The sequence below is a fragment of the Podarcis filfolensis genome (assembly GCF_964270895.1).
Source record: "Podarcis filfolensis genome assembly, chromosome: 8".
Lineage (NCBI taxonomy): Eukaryota > Metazoa > Chordata > Lepidosauria > Squamata > Lacertidae > Podarcis > Podarcis filfolensis.
The window spans coordinates 64,675,093-64,694,091 of record NC_139611.1 but is presented as its reverse complement, the minus strand read 5'-3'; the positions used below and the strand labels follow the sequence as shown (position 1 = coordinate 64,694,091).

The following is an 18,999-nucleotide window of genomic DNA, read 5'->3' as shown; positions in this document are numbered from 1 at the left end:
AGGGCTGACAGGTTTACAACATTTGGAACATAAGGTTTTTTGGTTCTTATCTGTAGGGTCACAGACTTTCCCAGTGAGGAGGTCACAGACTGAAGCTTCCCTGAAGACTCTAACAGTTTGAATGTAATGAGATTGATCAAAATGAGCAGGTGACAGCAAAGGTTGCAAGGTTTTTTAGCTGGGGCAATTGGAATAAGATCCACTATTTGACTATTGAATCAAAACCCTAAAATGTATTTTATATAATTGACTTTTTATTTTTATTCTTTGTATATCATATTGTTGTTGTATTGCTATGGCCGATGGCTGACGCAAATAAAGATGAATTCAATTAAAGAAAAATGCAGAGAGCAAAACCAACCCCTATATATGGCATTTATTGACCGAACTAAGGCTTTTGACACTGTAAATCGTAATCCCCTGTGGACTGTCCTTCTGAAAATTGGTTGCCCAGAGAAATTTGTGAACATCATTCGGCTCCTCCATGATAATATGACAGCAACAATCACAGGTAACAATGGCTCTCAAAGTGAACCACTGGGATCAGGTGTTAAACAGGGTTGTGTTATTGCCCCAACTCAATTCATTATTTTCATTGCCATGATCCTACACTTTGTCGAAGGGAAACTCCCCACCAGAGTAGAAATCATATATCAAACAGATGGAAAGCTCTTCAATCTGAGCAGGCTGAAAGCAAAAATAAGGTTACCTTAACTTCCATCATAGAGCTTCAGTATGCTGATGACAACATAGTGTGTGCACGCTCACAGGATTACCTCCAAACTATCCTAAATATCTTTGCAGAAGCTTATGAAAAGCTTGGCCTATCGCTCAACATCCAAAAAACCAAAGTGCTGCACCAACAGGTACAAAATAACCCCTCTGCAGCACCACAAATCCAATTCAAGGGTGTAATGTTGGAAAATGTCAATCACTTCTCCTACCTGGGCAGTTATCTTTCCACAAGGGCCGCCATTGATGCCAAAATCCAGCATTGCCTGAGCTCTGTGAGTGAGGCTTTCTCCCAATAGAAGTGCAAAGTGTTTGAGGACCGGGACATTCGCAGGGAAACCAAAATGCTTGTTTACAAAGCTATTGCACTACCAACCTTACTGTATGCTTGTGAAACATGGACTATTTATAAATGCCATTTCCAGCTCCTCAAAAGATTCCATCTACGGTGTCTCTGAAAAATTGTACACATCACTTGAGAAACAGGTGTACTAATACCAGTGTACTGCAAGAAGCAAAGATCACCAGTGTTGAAGCAATGATTCTTCAACATCAACTTTGTTGGACTGATCATGTTGTGCGGGTGCCTAATTATCGGTCTTCCAAAGCAACTACTCTTAAAAATGGAAAGCGTAATGCTAGTGGTCAGCAAAAGAGGTTTAATGACTGTATCAAGGCAAATCTTTAAAAATGTAGTATAAACACCAACAATTGGGAAACACTTGCCTGCAAACGCTCCAATTGGAGAACAGCCTTTACCAAAGGTGTCATGGGCTTTGAAGACACTCAAACTCAGGACGCAAGGGAGAAACATGCTAAGAGGAAGGCACGCTTGGCAAATCCAACCGTGATCAACTCCCACCCAGAAACCAATGTCCCCACTGTGGAAAGATGTGTGGATCCAGAATTGGCCTCCACAGTCACTTACGGACTCATTGTTGAAACCGTGTTTATGGAAGACGATCTTACTTGGCTACGAGTGATCGCCAAAGAAAGAGAAAGAAAGATTGCTATGGCCGATGGCTGACGCAAATAAAGATTCATTCAATTCAGTTAAATTCAATTCAAGCCTGGGGTACACTTCGGAGCACTGACTCTAGACAATTCAAGCCTGGGGTACACTTTGGAGCACTGACTCTAGTCAGCAGAAGTCTCAGCCTGTGGGATGACACTTGCAGCTGCGTTGACTTCCGCCAGTGAGGCCATAAGACAGTTCTGATACTGATTCCGTGTGATCTGTTTTGGAGAGAAAGGGAGAGAGAGAGAAAGCAATTACTCCAGAAACATACTGCCAGCATCCAGCATGCACAACCAGACCTCATCTATCTATTATTATTACAATTTATTTAATTTGCTAAGCCACCCAACACAGGAGATTTGCAATGGCCACCATGCTCTCGAGCAAAATACCAGGATGCTTTGTTTTCCCCAGGACCACTGAGGACTATGCAATGCTACCCTCCAAGCCCTCACTATCTGGCCTCAGGATTCTCCCCCAGGCCTACGCACGCATTCCAGCCAGGTAAAAACACACAAGGAAAGTGCAGGCTGAGTGTTTTTGTCTGTCTAGGATGTATTATTGAACTCTGATCGTGGTTCTCTCTTGCCTGGATGGAGGAAACAGAGGTGTGTGAGAGAGAGGGTGAGTAAAAACCAGCCTGGTGTATAAAAGGTAAACATTCACATTCGTTGCTCTGCCCATCACTGGCATGTGGTTCCAATAAAGTTGCCTAGAAGGGATTGAGGCCCTCCGACTGAAAGAGATTCCTCACTCCTGCCTTATATAAACACAGGTAGTCTGGCCAGACATGGTGTGGTGGGGGCTGCTAAGGTGGCAGCTCAGCCCCTTCTCCCACAGAACTGCAGGCAGCCAAAGAATAAGCTACAAAGAAGTCAGAAGTAGCAAACATCAAGTTTGCACCCACCTGCAAATAGGTGTCTAAAGAGATGCCTTATCAGGATGGTCAAATCAATTGCCCAAGTGGGAGGAGGCAGTGGCAGAGGAAGGGGGCTGCAGGGGGTGCAGCCTGACCCAGGTGTCATCCGTGAAGGGGTGTGACATCACAGCGCTGCCCCCCCCCCAGACACAGCATGTGCGCTGCTCCAGGTGCTGGAGCAGCTAGCTCCGCCTCTGGGAGAAGGGAGACCACCCACAATTCTGTGAAGCCTAGATGGGCAGTGGAATACTTTAAAAATAATGAGAGATGCGACCACATTCTCAAGTTCCTATAACCTGAGGGCATTCCTCTCCTGCCTCAACAGACCGTTTCGAGAATGAGCTATGAGGGGTTGGGAACCGTTGGTGACCAGGGGCACGTTTGGAAATCTGAGACATGGCCACAGGTGCCAACAGCAAATGGCTGCCCTGAGCAGCATGGCTAGTTACAAAGCAAAGGTTGGGCCTGAGCGCCAAATGCTAAACCACACCTTTGACCTCCACCTAGTACACAAAAATATTCACTGGTGGGGCTATGACCCTGCAAAAAGTGAATGCAAAGCCACAGTCCTATGCATGCTTACCCGGGAAGAAGTCCCATTGAACTCAGAGGAACTTATGTCTGAGCAGACCTACATAGAAGTGCTTTAGTCATGCCCCTTGCATCCCATTGCCTTAGAGGAATGTCCTGGGAGACCCATGTCTTCACACAGGTCTGCTGCCATTACATTCCATTTGCCCCTGAGAAAAGGAAATGGCTGTGAATCCAGCTGAAGCTGTCTTCTCAACTGAGGGCAGCTTTGGAATTTTCTAGATCAGAGGTGGGCCCTTCAGATGCTGCCGAACTACAACTTCCATCTTCCCCGACCACTTGCTTGCTAGAGCTGATGAGAGTTGTCAAAGCAACATCTGGGGTGCTAAAGTTTCCCCATCCTTGTTATAGATGAATGAATATACCGGCATCTATTAGGAAAGTATCACCCTTCACCTCACCCAGAATCTCCTTTTTGGGGGTCAAACAAATCCGTCGAGGCCTCACCTTGATGTACAGGAGGTCAGTGAGAGCACGGACAGTGTAGTCTGCCATGTACTGTAGGCTGCTGCTGGGGAGGACCTGGTTGCTGCTGGTGATGCTAAAGCATTGCATATTGCTCATGCGAATCTGGGAGCCTATGATTTCCATACCTGCACATGGGAAAAAGTGAGGCGAGAATTGTACGCTCCAGCCTGCTCCCCTCGGTCTTTTCCCCGGCTTCTTCCCTTGGCCCGCCAACCCCCCCAAGCTCCATCTACTTTTGCTGAACCGCCTTCAGCCATGTTTCCACCAACCGAAGGAAGCTAGAAATGCAAGTCACATTTATGTAGCAGGGGAGGGGCTCAGACCAGGGTCCTGCCTAGGAAAGTGTATCCAAGAGAAAGGGAACAAGAGGGAACATTGAACTGGACACAGACATAAACAGTTCCAATCTGCAAGAAGCAGCCTCTGGGAACAGCAAGGGTGTGCTGTTGTTTTTTGGGTGGCGGGGAATGGTTCTGCTTTGAGGCTAGCATTGATTATGCGCATGTGTCCCACATCTGTTGTGTTTCAGAGTCTCTCCTTGCCAAGGACACAATCCCTGTAAAGAGGCCCCTGAAAGAACTTGGGGAACTAGAAGCCACGGATGGAAGGATATAGATCTGGAACCTGCAACAAAATGTTGCCTTGTGAAGTGCTGCTATTCAATATGCCGCTGTATTCCATTTCCTTCTCCCAGCTGTCAGCCCTCTCCCACAACAGTCAGTCAGGTTTGTCTCTAGGTTTGTCACTCTAGGCGGCTGCCTAGAGTGCTGGTCACTGAGAATAGCAGATCTGGGGAACAGGGGATGGCAGCAAGTATTGGGGGGGTTGCTTTGCCTGCTTGCTTGGTTAAAGCAACATTGTGCTAGACTTTTCATGCCTATGCCTGAGCACTACTTGCTTATAGGACTCTTTTAACCAAGAGGGAGAGAGAGAGCAGATATGATGAGCCAGAGGGAGTTGTATTGTCTGGGAAACAGCCGCAAGAAGGTCTGGCACCCTCAGGGAAACTCAAGGGCCCTTCCCTGAATGTTGTACTGGGGATGGATGAATCGCTGTGATTAAACCACTAGATGGCACCAGACTATGGTGCAAACCAAATACACAATTGTCCAGCCTCCAAAAATGCACAGGGACAGATGACTAATTGCTGCCTCATCCGCTTTGCACACACACACACAATTTATTTTTCAATTCCATCACCACCAAATATGCTCTGTTGTTCTGGCACAACAAATCCACTTTAAAAACAAACCTGACATTTTGCAGCCTGACTGAATGGTTAACGACAGGTGTGCCAACTCTAGGGGTCCGAGGTATCTTCAGCCCCATCAATATTTGTTGAAGGAGGCCGGTGCACATTGCATGTGTGGGTCGCCATAAGCTCCTCCAAAATGCTTGGCCTCCAGACAATGTGACATTTTGCATGCATCACATGCCGGGCCCCCTCAGTCTCAGGGGCAACCTGGTGCCATTGATTAATGGAAATATTATAAAAAAAACCCATGAGCAGTGGTGGAGCAAGTCGATCAGGCACCTGGGGCAGCGTGTGTGCCCTGTGCCCAGGGACAGAGCCAGGGGCAGGGCCACATGCCCGCGGGTCAGGGCCAGGTGGGGCAGGACACTCCGTGGGGCCTCCAAGGAGTCTGCCTGCCTCTTCTCCTTCAGCCACTCTACAGCTGGGGGGGAGGCGGTGGGCGGACTGTTTGGGGCAGCGCAGAGCCTGCAGGTGCCCAAGCCACCGCGTCACTCCCAGGAAAGACGCATGGCTCGGGCATGCTCCGTGGCTCAGGGCACGCTGCATTTTGTCCCCCCCCCCAGTGGTGACACCTGGTGTGATCCCCCCCACCCCTTCCTCTGCCCCTGCCCACGAGAAAACTAGGATGCATGTTCCTTGTTGTAAACTGTTCCGCAAACAAATCAGACCAAATGCTCATAGGGCTCACCCATACTTCCGCTTGTCCTGTGCCTGGAAAGCATGGATCCAAGAGGTTTTCTGCTTGTCTCACATTTTCTAGGCATGGGTGAGAGTGGTTTTGCCTTTGCCCTGCTGCTTTTCCCACAGAAAACCCATCTATGCTCTACCAACTGAACCTGGGATGTGCTTGTGTTTCTTTCAGTCTGCAAATCATGGATACTTATCATTTTTTCCTGCCATCTGCATTGTGTTTCCTTTGACTTGAGATAAATGGGGTGGAATAATGTAATAGCAACGTAATTTATGTAATTTTGCTGCAGCAGAAAGGCAAGTGATGCACTTTTTAGTGGAGAATTAACTGCTGTGGAATGGAAACAGTGATGCATGAGACAAATAGAAGACATAATGGGAAATGATGTATTCTTATCTCCCTACCTGGTAGTAAGCCCTATCAAATTCAGTAGGACTTGCTTCTGAGCAGATGTGGTTAGGATTACAGCCTAAACCATGGGTAGGCAAACTAAGGCCCAGGGGCCAGATCCAGCCCAATTGCCTTCTAAATCCGGCCTGCGGAAGGTCCAGGAATCAGCGTGTTTTTACATGAGTAAAATGTGTCCTTTTGTTTAAAATGCATCTCTGGGTTATTTGTAGGGCCTGCCTGGTGTTTTTACATGAGTAGAATGTGTGCTTTTATTTAAAATGCATCTATGGGTTATTTGTGGGGCATAGGAATTCGTTCGTATTTTTTTCCAAAATATAGTTTGGCCTCCCACAAGGTCTGAGGGACAGTGGACCGGCCCCCTGCCGAAAAAGCTTGCTGACCCCTGGCCTAAACTATCAAGTGGGGAGAGTTTCTGACAGTGGGAGGAGAAGGAATGCAGATTACCTCCTTGGATGGGTGTACCCAAGGCCATGACTCCATAGTAGGAGAAGGGTCCATTCTCAAACTTCATGTTTTCCTTGCACGCTTCAACCTCCACCTTTCCCTGGAACAGAGAGGCAATATTAGGACCTTTAAACTTGATTTGTCAGACAAGGGTCAACCTGTAGCACCCAATCTGGAATCTCACAGCATTCCATCCCATGGCAAGCAGAAGTAACTCCCAAGAAACCCAATAAAAGAAAGCATTGCAGACAAGCATTATTCATATCTCTCAAACAACGGGCTTGGTAGCTTTGGCATGCGTAGGATAGGCCCAGAAAGAAGGCCAGCTCCTTGATTCTAAGTAGGGACCAGCTGCTATCACTCTGTTGTGCAGGACAGCTCAGTGGGCAGAGCATGAGACTCTTGATCTCATGGTCATGGGTTCAAGATCCATATTGGGCAAAATATTCCTGCACTGCAGGGGGTTGGACTAGATGACTCTTATGGTCCCTTCCAACTCTAAAATTCTATGATTCTGCAATAATTTATTATTATTATTATTATTTACTTACACTACTGCAGGTATGGGGAACCTGTGGCCCTCTAGATGTTGCTGGACTTTGACTCCCATCAATCTTTTTTTAAATGAATTTTATTTATAATCATTATTATCCATGTAACCGGCACCATCAGCCAATTGGCTGCGGCCCTGAGGCCAGAGCTGGGGACCAGAAAAGGAAGCTGCAGTCAATGCTGGTCAGCCATTCTGGTCAGAGCATCAGCGAGGAAGGTCGTTGTTTTGTTATAAGCCAGAAAATAGCTTATCTCCTGAGTTTACACCAATAAAACTCAGAAACGTGAGGAGTTAGGAGTCCAGTCTTGTTTACTGCAAAGCAATAGGTCACAGTCGGATTGTTCCACAAAACTGCAACCCCGCCTGGTGGTCCAGGCGGTGGTATTTATAAAATTTCAAACAAAGCACTTCAGTCTCCACCAATCATATACATCATTACCTCATTTCATGTTTAATACACATGTGCAATAAGCACTGGCAATTTCTGCTGATTAAGTTCTGATTCCCACCATGTTCTGTTACATTGTGTTAGTGTGCGTGTTGGGAACCTATGTTACGTGTAGCCATTTGCACCATGTAGCAACTTATGTTCTAGCTTTGAGCTGTATCTTTGTGATTCACATAGATACATAGGTACCTCTAGAAACGAACGGGATCCGTTCCGGAGCCCCTTTTCACCACTTCTGTGCGTGACGTCATTTTGAGCGTCTGCGCATGCGCAAGCGGTGAAACCCGGAAGTAACACACTCCCTTACTTCCGGGTTGCTGCGGAGCGCAACTTGAACGCGCTCAACTTGAAGCAAATTTAACCCGAGGTATGACTGTATTAGCTGTATTCCTGCCCCAATTGGGGGGGAGCAGTGGCAATTTGCAAAATCATCAGTTTCATAAAGTACATAACAGGTTACCATAACTTTTCTATTAGAAGCACACTCAAGGATTTACAGGGGCCCTTTGGGCCACCACCACAGTTGGACCCACCTTTACTCTTAAGGTAACATGGCCCAGGTCTCAATGTCGTGGTGCCTGTTGTCGCCTCCTCCTCAATGCTGGGCTTCCTTTATTCTGGCGCTGATGGGCGGATTGCTGGGTCCGCAGGCAGCGGCCTCCTTGGGGGGAGGGGGAGAGGAGGGGCTGCATCCAGGCTAACCCCCCCTTGGGGACACAAGTTCAGCACCAGTTTATTTCACATGGCTGGTGTTAATTTTGTCCCTGATGCATTGACGGCGCCATGTTGCTGTGATCACATGGTCGGCGCCATTTTGTTTTTGGCCACATGGTCGGCGCCATGTGATCTGCACAAGCACGTTCGCAGTAGATGCCTGGTTTATCGCTTGGCATCTACAATGGAGGGTTTGTGCTCAGTGCCTCTTACAAACTGCCAAAGGTGGCAGGTCCAATCCCTGTATGGGGCAGCTGCATATTCCTGTTATGGCACCAATTATTACCCTACACAGGATTACTAATAGAATTAATTTGGATGCATGCGTGTATGTTTGTGTGTATACTGGTTTTCCAGCTTGCTTGGTTGGACTAGATGTCCAGCAGTGGCCTTCCTATTGTATTATGTATGCCTGCATATATATACATGTATGCTGGTGTGTAGTTATATATCCTGTAGTGTGTCATGCCCCATTAGGGATGATGGTGAGCACATTTCCTCCTACACAAGGGGGTTGATCCAGATGACCTCATGGGTCCCTCCCCCTTTTGTGTTCTGCAGCATTGGCCTGAAGATGCTGTACACAGTTGCCGTAGGACACGCAGTTGGTACTGACATGCCACATGGAGTGCCACCAGTGATAAGACTTTTAAGGTGGGCTCTGTTCCAATTGGTGTGTCACTAGCAGGGTCACAGAATCATGGAACTACAGTTGGAAGGGACCATGAGAGTCGTCTTGTCTGGATACATGACTATAGCCTAAGCATGGGGTACTTCTGCATCCATGGGCCCTTATGCCAAACCATAGAAGTTGTTGTGGGCCTCACACATGTGCTTTGCTCCCTAGCTGTAAACCCCACCCCCTTTGGCTAAAGAAGGCCTTTTTCAATTTTCAGCACAGAGATGGGACCCAGCAGGCACCAGGAAGACATCTGTGGGCACCTTGGCTACCAAAAGTGCCGCATTGATGGCCCACAGGTTAGGTCATGCACTTGGTGCTTCCTTGGCTGTGCGGAGAGAGTAGGAAGTACCTGTAAAATGAGAATGAAGTAATCTGCCGGCTTATTCTTTTCATACAAGTTATATTCGGGAGATTCCTTGTCATGCTCATCAATTTTCAGCTCACAGATGACACCAGGATGCTTGAGGAGACGTAACAGGTACTTCTCGGAGATGAGGCTCGGGCAAAATTGCAAGACCTCTGCGTGACAAGGAGAGGGAACAGGAATCAAAGGATGCTTCCTGGAAGCAAAATCCTTTCCCAGATCCACGCCACCGTGAGGCAAAGCGAGTTAGCCAGCTGGAGGCAGATGGCGGGTGGCGTCGGATGGAACAGAGTAGGAGAGTGATGGCACTCACATATTATGGGTGTCAGCTGCCTGGAAATCCTTTTGTGCCTGCTGCACTGAAGTGAACAGGAACTGAGCAGGAGCACAGCTCATTGGGAAGATACTCTGTATGTGTACAGAGCTAGGAGTTTGAATATGCATGTGTGCGACTCAGGTAGGTTTGGCTTTAAGTTTCAGATCAGACGGGACATTCCTGGCCCTACTTGAGGATGCTGGGGGCAGGGACTGAACCTGGGACCCCTTGCATTCAAAGCTGATGTCCTACCTCTCTTCCCCTCTGCAGTACTTTTATTTATGATAACTAGCTGTTTTACATCTGTTACTAATATATGCATTTTTATGGCACTTGATTCCAATTAATGCATTTTTGTGCACATTACATGGCTGGATAACTGGGCTGCAGACATTGAGGAAGTACGAATGTTCTAGGATGGCTATGTTTCAGTTCTTGTATTGCTTTAGAAAATGTGAATCAGGTAGGTTTGGCTTTAAGTGTGAACTGAATCAATTTTCTTGACCTTTCCTATTCTGAACTCCAGTTGCTGGGAATCACAAATGGGGAGAGTGCAGCTGCACCGATGTCCTGCTGGCAGACTTCCCATTGGCATCTGCTTGGCCACTGTGAGAACAGAGTGCTGGGTGCAATGGGCCTTTGGCCTGATCCAGCACGGCTCTTTTTATGTACTCATGTTCATACTAGTTTAGGATGTACAGGGCAGATGGTGTGGCACACACGGCTCTGTCCTCAAGCACCTCACTGCTCCCAGCATCTGCCGCCCGAGGCAGCCCCCTCACTCTGCCTAATGGTAGGGCCAGGCCCACCTTGCCCATCATGGTGCTGTCTGAAGCAGGCCAATTTATCCTGCTGCGCAGCAGGGCTAACCCTGCAAGGAGTTATCAAGCTGATTTCATGGTCAGGCTAGATGGCCTTCTCCACCTTTCCAGTGGCCCAGGTGGTCCCTGAGGGCTCGTACCTGTAGAGAGAAAGCGGTGCGCAGCCAGGAGTAGCTGACGGGAGATCTTCAACTCAGTGTCATTGCCCCTGAAGGCAGAGAAGTCCCACTTCCTTGGGCTGGCATCTCGTCTTCTGGTACGATTGTAGGCTGCAAGGGAGGAAACCAAATAAGGAATCACTACACTGTGTGGTTACAGAAGCAGCCATGGGCACACTACGCAATGTAAGAGTGGAAGGAAATGGCGAGAACAGAATCTTGCAGTCGCATATGGATCTACAAGAACATATACGTTTCTAGTCCTCATGATCACTGAGGAAAATCTGAAAGCACATGGTAGCTGTCTGCGAGATGGCTCAGAAACCAGTGATGTGGAATTTGGGAGCTTCCTGTCTTGTCCCCCCTTCCGAGGGGGTGACCCCCCATCTCAACACCAATTTTGCTTCCCCTTTAGCCCTTGTTGAAAAGATTGCTAGATTCTACCGTGACTGACATACATTTGGATTTTATTTTTAAAACACAAAATGTATATACCACTTCTTCATAATAAAAAGTGGTTTACAAGAAGTGTTAAAATGGTGAATAAAACAGTTCAAAACATGTAACTGAAAATATTTAAAAGGTAATTAAAACACATCAACATCCATGTATCTGGATAAAGGTAAAGGGACCCCTGACCATTAGGTCCAGTCGTGACTGACTCTGGGGTTGCAGAGCTCATCTCGCTTTATTGGCCGAGGGAGCCGGCGTACAGCTTCCAGGTCATGTGGCCAGCATGACTAAGCTGCTTCTGGCGAACCAGAGCAGCGCGCGCCTCCGGAGCGGTACCTATTTAACTACTTGCACTTTGTGCTTTCGAACTGCTAGGTTGGCAGGAGCAGGAACCGAGCAACAGGAGCTCACCCCGTTACAGGGATTCGAACCGCCGACCTTCTGATCGGCAAGCCCTAGGCTCTGTGGTTCTGGATAGTTCTCTGTGTATCTGGGTAGCTTTGCCTAAATAAAGATGTTTTAAGCAGGTGCCAAAATGAAGGCACCTGCCTGATGTCAACAGGCAGGGAGTTCCAAAGTCATACAAAAAGCTTGAAGTATGATATTATTTTGTTTTACATTTTTGGATGACTTTATACTCCAGCCTTCACAAGTACATTTACGGCAGCTAACAAATCCAGATGTTCCCCCCTTACACCTTTCATCCTCACATCAGTCCTGCGAGGTAGGCTAGGCAGAGAGATAGTCACTGGCCCAAAGTCACCCAGTGAGCTTTATGGTCCTTGGGTGGGTCTCCCCAGGCTGAGTGATCAGCAGAGGTAAAACAGCTGAGACCTTTGCTTGATAATGAAATAGTATCAAAGTCGGTATCACCACTGAGGTGTCTCCTTTCCTCCCCCCGCAACACCACCCACCACACCTTTGGTGGCAGGGATACCCTAAGTTAGGCTTTTCTTGAAATTTTCCATGATGGAACCCAAAATGGCATCCACAGGATTCCCCATGTGGTCCCTCGTCAAGGCACTGAGCAGCCCCAGATCTGCTTAGCTTGAGCATGTTGGCTGCATCATGTCCCTTCAGGGCACACCAAAGAAATACGTTTGTATAAATATAAATGTGTTTAACTGGCAAGATCAAGTTCAGAGTTGATATATCCATGGAGTTTAGCCTTTTTTGAAAATACCGGCAACACACAACCTGGATTGTACTTGGGATCTCTCAAAGCTTATCATTTTTCCTGGCAACGCAGAGGGCTAGGTAAGGATAAATGCCAGGGCTCCATACCTGTCTGCAGTTTAATGAGCTGGGGGCCCCAAACCAGGAACTAGGAGTTGCACAAAGGGATCAGAGTCCAGGGGCAAAGCCAGCAGTCAGGACCAAGAAGGTGGTTGGAACTGGAGGACAAATCAGGAAGCAAGGTTGAGGAGCAAACCAGATGCCAGGACTGAAGGGCAAACCATGAGGCAAGACTGGGGAGCAACTAGAGAGCGCCCCTCAAGAGCAGTGGCGTAGCGTGGGTTGTCAGCACCCGGGGCAAGGCAAGTAATTTGCGCCCCCTAACCCATGGATTTGCGCCCCCTAACCCATGGATTTGCGCCCCCTAACCCATGGATGTGCGCCCCCTAACCCTAACCCCCAGATGTTGCGCCCAGTGCGGCCGGCCCCCCCCTGCACCCCCACGCTACGCCACTGCTCAAGAGGACAAGGTGGGGCAGTGCCTCTGAGCCTCACCGTGTTGCCTTCCGTGAAATGGGTTGGGGGAACTGTTTTGTTGCCATAAAGGTAAAGGTAAAGGTACCCCTGACCATCAGGTCCAGTCGTGACCGCTCTAGGGTTGCGCGCTCATCTCGCTCAAGAGGCCGGGAGCCGGCGCTTGTCCGAAGACAGCTTCCGGGTCACGTGGCCAGCGTGACTAAGCCGCATCTGGTGAACCAACGCAGCACACTGAAACACCATTTACCTTCCCGCTGGAGAGCGGTCCCTATTTATCTACTTGCACTTTGGGGTGCTTTCGAACTGCTAGGTCGGCAGGAGCTGGGACCGAACAACGGGAGCTCACCCTGTCGCGGGGATTCGAACCGCCGACCTTACGATCAGCAAGTCCTAGGCACTGAGGTTTTACCCACAGCACCACCCACGTTTGTTGCCATAGAAAAGACTATTCGCTTCGCCTATTGTTTTCCCCGGCTCTGTTTGCAATGCCCTGCGCTCCACCAGGCCCAATGGGCACCAGTCACCATTGGGAGCAGTTCAGAAGCAGTGGTGCAGTTAGGTAATGATTATTCAGGAGGGCTCCTCAGATAAATGTGTATTCCTTCACTTGCTTCTGCTGAGTGAGGTCCTGGACTTATGCACCACCTTGTTTTGACAGCCCACAATTTCCTTATTTTAATTCTGCCTATTGGTGCTTCATAACATTGCAGCTTGGAGCAATTATAGCTCCTGCAACAGTATCTCAGTAACCCTAAACCCAAGGCCAGAGTCCTAAATCACCTCATGACACTATTGATTCTAGGCAGACTGCAAGCGAAATGAGCAGAATTCAGTTGGAAACAACTAGTGCCGATCATGATCTTTTCCTTCTACGATTCTTCTCAGAGAGTTTTCTGCAGAAATGGCACTGGTCCAAGATAGGCTAGCCAAGTCACCATTGGTGGGAACAAAATACAGTTGCACCTGCCACAGCCACAGTGTGTGTTAAGCCTTCATCTGAAGACAGGTGAGAAACACAGGGCCTGCCAAATATTGTAGGACTCCCATCATCACTAAAAATTGGCCATACTAACTGGGGCTAATGGAAGTTAGAGTCCAACAATACCTGTAGGGCCATAGCTTCCCCACCCACACCCAAGATGAGGAAATATAACGCAGTGAGTCTGTCTGTCTGTCTCTGTCTCTGTCTCTGTCTCTGTCTCTGTCTCTGTCTCTGTCTGTCTGTCTCTGTCTCTGTCTCTGTCTCTGTCTCTCTCTCTCTCTCTCTCTCGCTTTCACACACACACACACACACACACACACACACACACACTGCTGTTTCATAGGTAGAAAAACAACTAGGAATGAACCTAACTGTAGAGATCTGATTCGTCCAGGATCTCTGACTTGATTATCTCTTCAATGACATCCTCCAGGGTCACGATACCCAACACTTCACCTTCATCTTCATGTTCAACCTCATTCTTCTTTTGGACAATGGCCAGGTGAGATTTACCTGTGGGGCAGACTTTGGTTATATCACTGAGGCATGGGCATAGCCAAGAGGAGAAGCAGGGGGCAGCTGCCCCCCTAGATCAAGTAAAACAATAGAAGTACTTAACTAACTGACTAATCACAAAGTCCTGCTCCCCCCCCCAACAAAAATCCTGGCTACACCCATGCACTGAGGCGAAGACATCATCTGATGGTGTTTTTAAAAACAAATATGTATATAAGTTAGTTTCAAAAAACTTTTAAAGAGTTACCGGTATATCCATTAAATAAAATTATTATATAATCTTGGCTTTGACCCACAGATGTTCTTTCATGGAGATGGGGAACCTGTGTCTCTCAAGGTGTGCCTTACAGCTCTTCAGCAAACTTATCTATAGGTCTGACCATTTGTTCATCTAGCCCAACCTATTCTGCCTGGCAGTGGCTCTGATGGGAAGTCTCTGATGGGAAATAATATTCCACATCTCTGCTATTTGACCCTTTTAAATGGAATGTGTCAGGGACTGGACACAGGACTTTTCTGCTTTCAATGCAATCCCACCTCCGACATGCCTTTTTCTTTCATCCTGTAGATCCCCCGCTTCCATTCTGCTTTAACTAAGACAACTGTTACATTTAAAGAAGAGTCATAGTATATATGCCTTCCCCAATTTGGTGCCCTCCAGATATTGTTGGACCACAACTCCTGGCATCCCTATTCTGGCTATGAGTTAGAGAAAAACAACACCTGGAGATTGGCAGGTTTGGGGAAGGCTGTAGGAGATCCTTCTCCTGTTCCTTCAGGAAAGCTGCCTGCAATCCTTAAAGTGCCTGTAGCTGATTCTGCAGTCACCTGCTTCTGCATAGGATTCACCAGTTGCTGGGAAAGACAAGTGGAGAGAGGGCTGTTGCATTCAGGTCCTGCTTGCAGGCTACCTATAAGCATGTGGTTGGCCATTGGGAGAAAAGGATGCTGGACTAAGATGGGCCTTTGGCCTGATCTCGCAGGGCTCTTCTTACATCCTTATGGCTATGGAGTGGGAGAAGTTACAGGACAGTCATCCCCAGAGGCCAAGAGCGATGACAGAGCCATGTGCTCAGGCCAGCTCACCCATGAGGCAGAGTGAGGCAGCCGATTCAGGTGGCAGAATCCAAGGGGTGCTGCCATGGGTGCCCCCACCGGCAGAGAAATAAGGAGAAGTGGCTGAGATTTCTGAGTTATGGCAAGATCTTGCGAGGGCCCTGCGAGAGCTCCATGAGGTCTTGTGGGGCTCCTACAAGACTGTGACAACGCGGGTGGCACTTTCCTGTTTCACCTCAGGTGGCAAAACAGGTTGGGCTGCCCCTGACAGGGTGCTATATAAGGGGGTGCTGAACTCTTCACTCACCCCACCTCTTGTGATTCATCTGAGTTCTGCCTGGGGAGACACTGGGCCTCAAATGCTAGGGTCATTTCTGTCATCCATAAAATGTTGGCACCAACCAATCTATGCCATCACTTTCTCTGGATGATGGCCAACCCCTCTGGCCTGTTCTAAAGGTAACCACTATTTTAAAGTTGCTCCTTCTCCAAAAGAGAAACAAAAAGTTAACTTTTAAATGGAGGCTGAAGCTGACTCGATCTCCACCTTGTTACCTTTTTTGAACTCTTCAAGCACGGCATCCAGTTTGGTATTGTGGCAAACAAAATGCACCGGATGGTTGTAAAATTTAGTGATCGTCTTCAGCGGGGTGCAGTCATCTGGGTCCACAAAGGCTAGATCCTTGACATACAGCATATCAACTATATTCGTCCTCTCCTTATCGTAGATGGGGATGCGTGTGTAGCCGCTCTCCATGATCTCCGTCATGGTGTTGAAGTCAAGGATGGCGTTGCTGTTGAGCAAGAAGCAATCATGCAGGGGGGTCATGACGTGCTCCACTGCCTTAGTCCTCAGCTCCAGTGCTCCTTGGATGATATTCAACTCTTGCTTCAGCAGGTCCATGTACGGCTCCGTCAGCCTCAGCATCTCCATCAGCTTCTCTCGGTTGTACCTAAGGCCCATTTCTTGACCGAGTACATAGTCCAGTATTTTACTCATAGGGTAGGAGAGAGGGAAAGTCAGCAGCATGACAAACTTGGTGATGACAATGGTTTTGGCACCCACTTCCAAGCCATGGCGGCAGCAGAGGGCCTGGGGGATTATCTCCCCAAAGAGAACAATGCCAAATGTCGAGGCCACTATAGCCAGAAGGCTTGCGCTAACCATGGAGTCAAACAGTATGGTGAAGGAGGCGTTGACTAAGACATTGCCGAGGAGCAAAGAACAGAGCAGGTAATTGCCGTGCCGCCGAACAGGCTCGATCATGGTGGCATACTTCTTCTCCTTGGGTGTGCCACAGTTCTGGACGATGCGCAGCTCCATGGGGTCCAGGGACATCAGGCCCAGGTTGAGACCACTAAACATGCCTGACAACGCCAGCAGGATGACCACCAGGACTAACTTCAGCCAGAGAGGCAGTTTGAAATTATCTCCCTCGATCACTTGGATCACCAAATCGCGGTCGCTGAACCAATACCGTGGCTTGCCCGAATGATCTTCCAAGCACAGCACATAGTTCTTGAACTCGATTTCCTTCCGCAGGATCTGGACTGACACATCCACCAGGGCAGTGGTGTTCCGTACCTCGTGGCAGTATGGGTTCACCAGCATGTCACTGCTCTTCTTGATGCAGGGGTCCCCATGAGCATTAGCATCTGACACATCAGGTAAGTCAGCAAAGTATAACATCTGGCAAGTAGGTCGGTGGATGCCCTGGCCGAAGATCCGAAGCCGGATGGTGCTTCCTTCCACCACTTGGATGATGCCATTTTCCAAGACTGTAGTACCTGGTTTGGTGCTGTTCTCCACCCTCATGCCTAAAATGACTGTTCTACTAGACACCCCATTCCCAGCAGTGGCTGGCAAAGGGAACGTCGTCAGCAGAAAGAAGAGATACCTTAGCAGCAGCAATACCAGTCCAGCATCCTCATCCCTCCAGCTCAGGCAACTCCCCAAACCGTTCATTGTGGACATGTCCCTTGAGAGCTCCTTTGATCAGTACCACCATATGGTAGCTCCCTCCAGATACTCTCTAGGTGCACACACTGGGCTGTACAAGCACATGTCATAAACCCATCTCATATGCAGACACACTCACCTCATTTGCATGCCACACTGTTTCCTAGTGGCTTAAATAACTCCACCCTTGAAGGAGATATTTGATATATTCTTCCATGGTGTGGGGAGAGGGGAAGGTCCTGTCAGAGGTCAGCACCCTAAACAGATGGCCAGTTCTTGCTCTGAGGGAGAAATTGCCCCCCCCCCCAGATCTCTCTGGTCTTCAGGTCATTCTCTAGGCTACACATTTTCCTCAGCCATATTTCCTCTTCCCAGGCCACACCCTCTTCACCAACCATAGTTTGCCACTTCTGTGAGTGTTTCCTCCTGACTGGAATGTGTCCTTGAACTCTGATAATGCCTCTTGGTTGCTTGAATGGAGTAGATGAGGGTGCGTAAAATAAGCCTACTGTGTGTAAGATTAAGAAGTATATACATTGCTCCCCTCACATTTGTTTCTGGCCCTGCCCATCACTGGCATGTGGCCCCCAGAAGGTTACCCAGGAGAAAATATGGCCCTCAGTCTGGAAAAGATTCCTAACTCCTGTATTAGATATTGGTCAAAAAGAAAGTTATCACCCTACTAGTATTATTTTTTTCTTTCTTTCCTGGGCAGAGGAATTGTTTGTTAAATCAGTCTGGGAACTGTAGTTCCATGAGGGAAACAGTGGTCTCCTGTCAACTCACAACACTAGTTACAATCCACCGTTCCCAACAGTTCCAAAATGCAAGCATGTCATGTTAAGGGGGGGGATGCATAGTCTAGGGGGGAGAAATGTCTACTAAAGCTTATGTTGGTTGATCTCTCTATCTCCCAAGTATGCATTTGTATCATTGTATTCCAAGGTCCTGGGACAGATCTGAGTTTGTGCAGGAGATGGTGGTGGTTGAAGGTGGGGCATCTTTCAGGAGATTGATCCTGTCTTTTGAGTTACATTAACATCCTCATGGAGTAATGCTGTGCAATTTATCATAAAAAGGGCATGTTACCCTACTGCATCCAGAAATACTATTATGGGCTGAAATATTCACCCCACAGTTTTGTTCCTGCACTTAGCTGCTGTCTGGCTCTCAAGATATACACTCTCAAATGTATCTATGAGTCTATGATTCTAATATTCAGGTGGGAGTGGTTGCTACACAGCTTGTCCCCCATGCTGTTTAACACCTATATGAAGCCGCTGGGAGCTGCAATCAAGTAGTGGTCACCAACATATGACTGACACCCAACTCTTTCTCTCTGTTCCATCTGAATCAGGAAAGGCAGTTGAGATGCTAAGCAGGTGCTTGGAAGCAGTGATGGGCTGGATGTGGGCCAACAAATGGAAACTGAGAGCCAGTGTGGTGTAGTGGTTAAGAGTGGTAGACTCGTAATCTGGTGAACCGGGTTCGCGTCTCCGCTCCTCCACATGCAGCTGCTGGGTGACCTTGGGCTAGTCACGCTTCTCTGAAGTCTCTCAGCCTCACTCACCTCACAGAGTGTTTGTTGTGGGGGAGGAAGGGAAAGGAGAATGTTAGCCGCTTTGAGACTCCTTCGGGGAATGATAAAGCAGGATATCAAATCCAAACCTTCTTCTTCTTCTTCTTGAAAAGACTGAGGTATTCTACAGGTATGTTCCAAGTTCTCAAGTCCAG

General features: G+C 48.1%; 1 protein-coding gene across 1 annotated transcript; it reads right to left on the bottom strand.

Moving 5' to 3' along the window:
• Window positions 1-407: 407 nt before the first annotated feature.
• Window positions 408-17,483, bottom strand: LOC310769307 (metal transporter CNNM4-like). The gene is made up of 7 exons (XM_083628323.1): window positions 15,861-17,483; window positions 14,106-14,246; window positions 10,568-10,696; window positions 9,276-9,445; window positions 6,530-6,629; window positions 3,708-3,853; window positions 408-1,968 (listed from the first exon to the last, which is right to left on the bottom strand). Exons 1-7 carry the CDS (start codon window positions 17,278-17,280, stop codon window positions 1,870-1,872), a joined length of 2,205 nt encoding a protein of 734 aa, XP_083484449.1. The 5' UTR covers window positions 17,281-17,483; the 3' UTR covers window positions 408-1,869.
• Window positions 17,484-18,999: the final 1,516 nt, after the last annotated feature.

Excerpts from the sequence above, each read along its gene's own strand:
- LOC310769307 (XM_083628323.1), bottom strand. The coding sequence starts at position 17,280 with ATGTCCACAATGAACGGTTTGGGGAGTTGCCTGAGCTGGAGGGATGAG. Across the intron at positions 10,697-14,105 it reads GGACGAATCAGATCTCTACA|CCTACAATCGTACCAGAAGA; the intron begins GTTAGGTTCATT and ends CCTCCCTTGCAG. Across the intron at positions 3,854-6,529 it reads GGGTACACCCATCCAAGGAG|GTATGGAAATCATAGGCTCC; the intron begins GTAATCTGCATT and ends TCCCATGTGCAG.